Source organism: Trematomus bernacchii, unplaced genomic scaffold (genome assembly GCF_902827165.1).
Source record: "Trematomus bernacchii unplaced genomic scaffold, fTreBer1.1, whole genome shotgun sequence".
NCBI lineage: Eukaryota > Metazoa > Chordata > Actinopteri > Perciformes > Nototheniidae > Trematomus > Trematomus bernacchii.
Genome location: NW_022987739.1, coordinates 19,065,901 through 19,072,679, shown reverse-complemented (window position 1 = coordinate 19,072,679; position 6,779 = coordinate 19,065,901). Strand labels below are relative to the sequence as shown.

At 39.1% G+C, this 6,779-nt stretch overlaps 1 protein-coding gene across 2 annotated transcripts; it reads left to right on the top strand.

The window, feature by feature from the left end:
- Positions 1–767: 767 nt before the first annotated feature.
- Positions 768–3,841, top strand: LOC117496053 (regulator of G-protein signaling 21-like). 2 transcript variants are annotated; one of them, XM_034147732.1, is made up of 5 exons: positions 768–1,110; positions 1,424–1,483; positions 1,798–1,859; positions 1,961–2,127; positions 2,312–3,841. In XM_034147732.1, the coding sequence occupies exons 1-5, from the start codon at positions 1,040–1,042 to the stop codon at positions 2,498–2,500; spliced, it is 549 nt and encodes a 182-aa protein (XP_034003623.1). In that variant the 5' UTR covers positions 768–1,039; the 3' UTR covers positions 2,501–3,841. The 2 variants fall into 2 exon arrangements, with proteins under 2 accessions (XP_034003623.1, XP_034003622.1); XM_034147731.1 differs by having other exon boundaries at positions 771–1,110; positions 1,795–1,859.
- The last annotated feature ends 2,938 nt before the right edge of the window (positions 3,842–6,779 follow it).

Genomic DNA, 6,779 nt, shown 5'->3' with positions numbered 1-6,779 from the left:
TTCATAAGAACACCTTGTTGGCCATACTGCCCTTATGTCACAATTTCCCATAATGTCTTCAAATCAAGGTGAATTAGCCTTTCAGAAATTAAAACCTATTGTGAATGTGTTAAAACAGATATTTAAAAGGTCTAACATGTTAAATCCATAGATCGGTCAATCTGAAAACCTTACTCTTAGAGGATGTGATTGTTGGCAACATGTCCTCCATTTGAGGGTTTTCAGAGCCTTCCTTTACTTTGAAGATGTGTTATACTTTGTATTATAAAAATACATCTCACAGACTGGTTTATTCTGATCTCCATATAAGGATTTCATCCTACTTTTTGAGCCAATAAGAAGGGTTTGGCAGGTAAGTATTACATTTTCCGTACTGTGGTTATGTGACATACAGACTTCCTATCTGTGTTGCAATACATTTGTCATTTCCTCTTCTCGCCTATGTTGCATGAATTTAAGCCACATTTTTGCAATTCTTATTGTGGGATCACTAAACTTAAAAAAATGTTATCACAAAGGCAACATTTCAAAGAGAAAGTAAAGCAATCCTTCAATTTGTATTAATATGCTTGTAATTTCATTTGGCTACCAAAATACATAATGTGCAAAGGTCACAATTTGCCTATCACAGGAAAATGTGCATCATTTGCATCTGTGCTGCGAGTCAAACAATAATGTGAACACAGCATCAGCCTGTTTGGCTCGTCCAGTCAGGAAGAGAGGGAAGGATCTGCAGAAGGAAAAGGAAGCAGAGAGACATAATAGGGAGTGTAAGGCATCAAGAGGGGGGAGGTGTACATGCAGTGCAGTGTGAGTATGTGTTGTTTTTAACAGGGAGGTAGGAGGAGAGGAGAAGGAGGAGGATGGGGTGCTTCCTCTTCAGTCTGGGCTAAGCTGCTGATGTATCCCAGCAGCCCCTGTACATAGCAACAGGAAACCTTGGTATAAAAAGCCGCGTCGCAGGGGGAACCCTCCTAAGTGTCTCTCAGCCGCAGCATGACCAGGACCCAGAGCCTGAGAGTGTGGACTTAACAACACAATGCCCAGCCTAATCGACGAACCACAACACTTCATCATGGACCAAGATGACAGGAAGACAAACAAGAACATGTGAGTTAAACTTTTGCTGAGCCGGTGGTTTCCAATAAATACGCTGACTTGGGTCTTGATGAAAAACAATGAATATGTTTTTAATAATTGATGGTTTGCTTTTTCGGTTCTCTCGTCAGAACCCTTTTATAGCAGGAATTGTATAGATCCCTAATGGTATCTCCTGAAAATAGCATAAGTTAATAATGTTATCTAACATTACTGTACCACATGCTCTCCTTTAATTACTAACATGCCCAACATGCTTTACTGGAGACTAATTTAACAGCAAATCCAATAGGGATGTATTCATGTCTTTCTTATCTCTACACAGCGGAAAGAACTTTATGTGCCGACTGCAGTGCATGTTCTCACACTCATCAAGCTCCGAGAGGTAAGGAGACTTATGGAGTGTTTTGCATACATTTCGGTTTTAAAATAGCCAGCCTGCTCTTATCATTTCCATCTATGGCATCATGAAAGGATTCAAATGAACTAGAGACACCATGTTTGCTTTGGCAAAGGATGCATGCACACAACTGTATCCCATGGTTGGACATTTTTCATGAATTTGATAAGCACATCTGCTATGATGTCCTTTATTAGACTGCTTCTGCGTCCTTGCAGCCCTCAACAGTTCACCCCAAGTTTTATTTCACCCAAATTTGATTCTGGTTGAGTAATCTAACTTGCATTCTCTCCCAGCAGGCTAAGTTTAGAAGATACCCAACAATGGTCACAGTCACTGGAAAGGCTTCTCGATTCTAAATGTAGGTTGCTTTTCCCTCCATGATGAGAATACTGTTACAACTGAATATTACATTTGGGTGAATAAGAGTTTAAGGAGAATACTTGTGTGTTTTTTTTACAGATGGATTGGCCACTTTTCGCAACTTTCTCAAATCTGAGTACAGCGATGAGAATATTGAGTTCTGGCTCACCTGTGAGGACTACACGAAAATCAAGTCTTCATTCAGAATGTCCTCAAGAGCCAAGAAGATTTATGAGCAGTTCATCAAAGCAGAATCTCCTAAAGAGGTACAACCAATCTTCATACATTCATACACAAACACTATAACATATATTTAACTTAGATGCTGCTATATCAGATAAATGAGCACTGAAAGTATTAAAAGGAAAAAGTGCCGGCTCACATGATAAGCCTGAAATCTCTCGCTCTTGGCTCAAATCCCCTCATTCCTATCTCTCTGCCTCATTCCAGATCAACATTGACTATCACACCCGAGAGCAGATCAAGAGGAACGTCAAGACTCCCACCATGCACTGCTTTGACGATGCTCAGAAGATAGTTTACGGGCTGATGGAAAGAGACTCGTACCCGCGGTTCCTCCGCTCGGACATTTATAGAACTCTGCTGGAAAACCTCTCCGCCGACGCCACAAAGGGATGAATACTCGGTCAAGGGGAGAGAAAGAGAACGGACTTTAAAAACCCATAACTGGAAATGTTTGAGCTCCTTCAGGAGGAAGGGCCAACAACAAAGAAGGAAGGAGAGTTGAACCCCGCGTGCCACACGAACACATGCAGAGGCTTTGGCGTTGCCACAGAAGTAAATGGCTCCTTAGTCCCATCACGGGAGGAACACTGAGCATCTGAGGACTGTGTTACAAAAAGAAGAATAACCACAAGCAGCCTTAACGATTATGACCCTGAAGTGTGTGTTTGCACTGGATGATAAGTCTGTGTACGCAGAGGAATTGAACTCTTTTGACGATGAATGAATCAGTGAGGCCATGACGCCCGCTCTGACTGTGGAGCTGCGTCAGCAAACTGTGTGGAGCTGCGTCAGCAAACTGTGTGCAGCGGACCTCCTTTGGCCTTCTTTGCAGAGGTGTTTCCTGTGCAGATTAAGATAGAGGATGTGAGATGCAACGGTCACACTCCATTAGTTGAGTGTTTGTATCTGAGGGAGTGGAAGTGAGTATTTAGCTGAGTGTTTAACTGCCACTGACACAGGATGAGCTGTCCCCAAAAAAAATTAGACCGATTATCTCATGACAGCACTAAGGGAGACAACAAATCCAAAGCGGACAGTCAGTGGTGATCTGTCATCCTTTAGTAAAGGGTTGCAGAAGGCCACTTAGTTCTGCAAGAGGCATTCTGGGATACTTTAAAAGGAAGGCTTTGTTTTTTAGATTGGACAGATATGGGGTTTAAAATTGATACAGACTTTATTTTCTTTATATTTAAGCTGTCTATCATTTATTAATATAATAGAAAAAATAGAAATCCAAAACAAATATATATTTTGTATGCTAACAAACGTAATCATGCACATTATTTGTGTGGAATCTAAACAAAATTCTGCACTACAGAAACTAAGAAGTTCCCTTTTACAGCCAGTGGTTTCTAATTTACTTCCTCAGCACACGACTACTGGTCGTTATCTTAGTCTAAACCAAATTCTTACAGCACTGACGTGTCAAGAGTTGTGATTTAATGTAATAAACTACTTGAGTGGAATTATTATAGAGATTGGATGTTTCACCTTGCATGATGGGATGTTAAAACCTCTTGTATAGCCTGTGAATATGCTTATTGTTGCCTTTCAAAGCACGTTGTTTGAATGTATTCTTAGGAGATACTAGTTAATTTAACTTAAAAGTCAAGCAATGGTTTATTTATTGTTAAATGTCACTATTTGAGTACAATGTTTGTTGCCGTGTTGAAGTGCTTGTTAAAATGTTAGTGATTTGAACGACATTAAATTATTTAGGTTTCTTTCTTGGAACTGTGACAGCGAAAATGTTTTGTAACACACACTCAAACCCTCTCACACACACACACACACCTGTTCCTGGTCCCTCGTTTTTCCCATTACAGCATTTCGTGCTTTGTGAAATGTGGTCATGCTGTTTATACAAAAAAGACAGCAACACACTTGAAATAGAAATAGATCCTAAAACATAGCATTAGAAAAATTAATGGGATGTTTTCATAATGATTGTCTGTTGTATGTTTGAAGCAATACCCCATCGCATAAGCATGGAAACAGAAAGGCTTTGCCAAGTTCTGCTTGGCCAAAGACTTATGTTCACTGTTGTGAAGAAGCAACTGCAGTGCCGGTTTGGCAAGACTCAACACTACATCCTACAAAGTGACTAAATACATATACAGTATGGTTATTTATAAGTAGTGCTCCTGGTCTCTTATATTCAATCATGTTCAGCATTTAAGATAAGAAAGGGCAGGGTATTCAACATGAGAAAGTGAGTACATATAAACAGTTAAAAGTCACTATATATTAAAAGCATTAGAGGTTTTCAACTTTCTTTGTCCCAACTTTATGGGAAATTACATCAAAGTAAAAATGCTCCTTGTGATGTCCAACAAAGGATTTTCAGTGCTTACAGTTTCCTGTTGTAGTTTTTTATTATTACTTAAGGGCTGTGGAAATAAAGTGCTTTGTGCTGCTTCAGGAACAGGAAGGCCTGGACTTCCAGTTTCTTATGAAATTAGTCATTGTGAGAAATTAGATTCTTCCTTGAAATGTAGTAACACAGCAGAATGAAACATTGTACTTTTTAACAGAAGTAGACTTGGTGGTTTTCTTGACATTTAAAGGTCAAGAAAAAAAAAGTAATCGAAAACTTGAAGAAATTGACATGTGTCAACTTTAATGGGCTCAATAAGGCAAGTGAGTCAAATGTGTTCTGCAACCTCCAATATAATATCTAAAGGAATAAGCTGTGAGGGTTTTCTTACACATTTTGAGCTTAAGTCCTTGTTACTAACGGAATAATTATATATTTTTTTAATCACCAATTAAAATTGCCTCAGGTAATGAGGATACATCAACAATCGAACAGAAGAAGGAGTCAGAATCACTTTTGTGACAAACTGGCTCAGGGAATGGGACCATTAGGGAGTCAATGTATTTTTATTCTAAAAACAATGCTATAAAGCTGCATGGCTTAATCAGCTAATGACCCTCCCATGTTAGCTGATTACTGACGAGCTACATTTACATCACATTACGTTCAAACTACAAAAGTTTTGGTTGCAAAAATAAGTCACACAAGTCTATGAAAAGATTATCCTACATCCCAGTTGATTTATAACCTAGCAGTGGCGGCCGGCCCATAGGGGCCGCCCCCCCTCTTCCCACATTAAAAATAAAAAATATATATATATATATATTTAAAAAATATTTTTTTTATTTTTATTTTTATTTTTAATAAACAAGGTAAATATTATATAATTGGTATCAGTAAAATGTATAATCTACAATAAAATCTCGTTTAAAATTGTGTTACGATGTCTAAAGTTACTGATAAGTCACATGTTTCCTGCCTGGCCTTGCCCGTGTATCATTACTCCCTCTCGTCTGGGCGCTATGCACAGCGCCCAGACGAGAGTGCAGCAAGTGCAGCAGAAGCCAACTGTTGCTATCTTTAAACTATGCCGCCGAAACATAATTTCAGCCAATCAGCGTCATCAAATCTGATGGTCACAGGGCGCTACGTCAGCGCCCGGTGCAGTCTGTGAGTTGTTTGGACTTGTATCCAAGGAGACAAAACAGGAAGCTGTCATTAGCAGCTAATGAAAACTCGGTTTTTGACATAAAAATGGAATTATGGATAATCAATAATTTTTTCAAAGTGACAGACACATTGGATTAACCTATGAATTAACCTTCAGCCGTGTTTTTCTAATTTTTGATCATTATAACAGCAAAAGGTGAGCATATCTCCGTGTTTTGAGTAATTTTGAGTGTTCCCAAAGCCCCGGTGTTCTGCAGTTTGTGTGGGCCTACTGTACTGTTGCACAGTTTATGCTGTAGAAACTATGTCCAGGACAAGGTGTTTGGAAGTTTTGGAAGATTCATAGCTAACCACACTGAAGATTATGGAGGTATTGATCAGTCTTCTCATATTTTTAAGCCTCAATTTTAAGCCCCCCCCCCCCTCTAACATCACCAGAAGTCATAATTTAAGGGGTCTTTTCTAGCATCCCCCCGGACCCCCCTAGTATTGTTTGGTCAGCATTTCCACAGCCCCACCTAAAATATTTTCCACCAGCCGCCACTGTAACCTAGTGTAATTAAACATTTTCCTAATGAGTTTATGGTCTCAATCCCTATTCATTTTGTGAATTACAAACCCATCTAAAGTAATATACAGATGATAAACAGTGTATGATTTAGGGCTATACCTTATGATTGACAGATCTCTACCCTGTGGTGTCCGGTTTGCATGGACTTTGTGTTTTCATCTTACAACTTTACTAACTCATTAAAGCTTCTAAATGTGTGAATCTGTTCATTATATATATTAAACAAGCCAATAAAAAAATGTGATAGGTAATGTTTTAGTTGGCACGTTGTCTGTTTCCGTATCGGGTTTCGGGATTTCCTGGAAAGCACTACATCTTGGCTGGCATATGCACATTTTGGCCAATTTGTCGGCCATTTGAGAGAGGAAAGGGAAATTAAATCAATCAATCTTATTTCCTCAACCCTCAAGTGGAAAAGAACAGACAAAGTATGACTAATGAAGACTGTTTTCAAATGTCCACTATGGTGATTCCACTGGCTCTAGCCTCCATGATGGAAGCCAACAGAAAAGCCACAACATAACTCTGATAGTGTTTTCAGCTGCTGTCAGGACATGGTGTAACGATCAACTATCAAAAATAGCTGTGTTAAATAAACGCACAAGGGGTTCTTG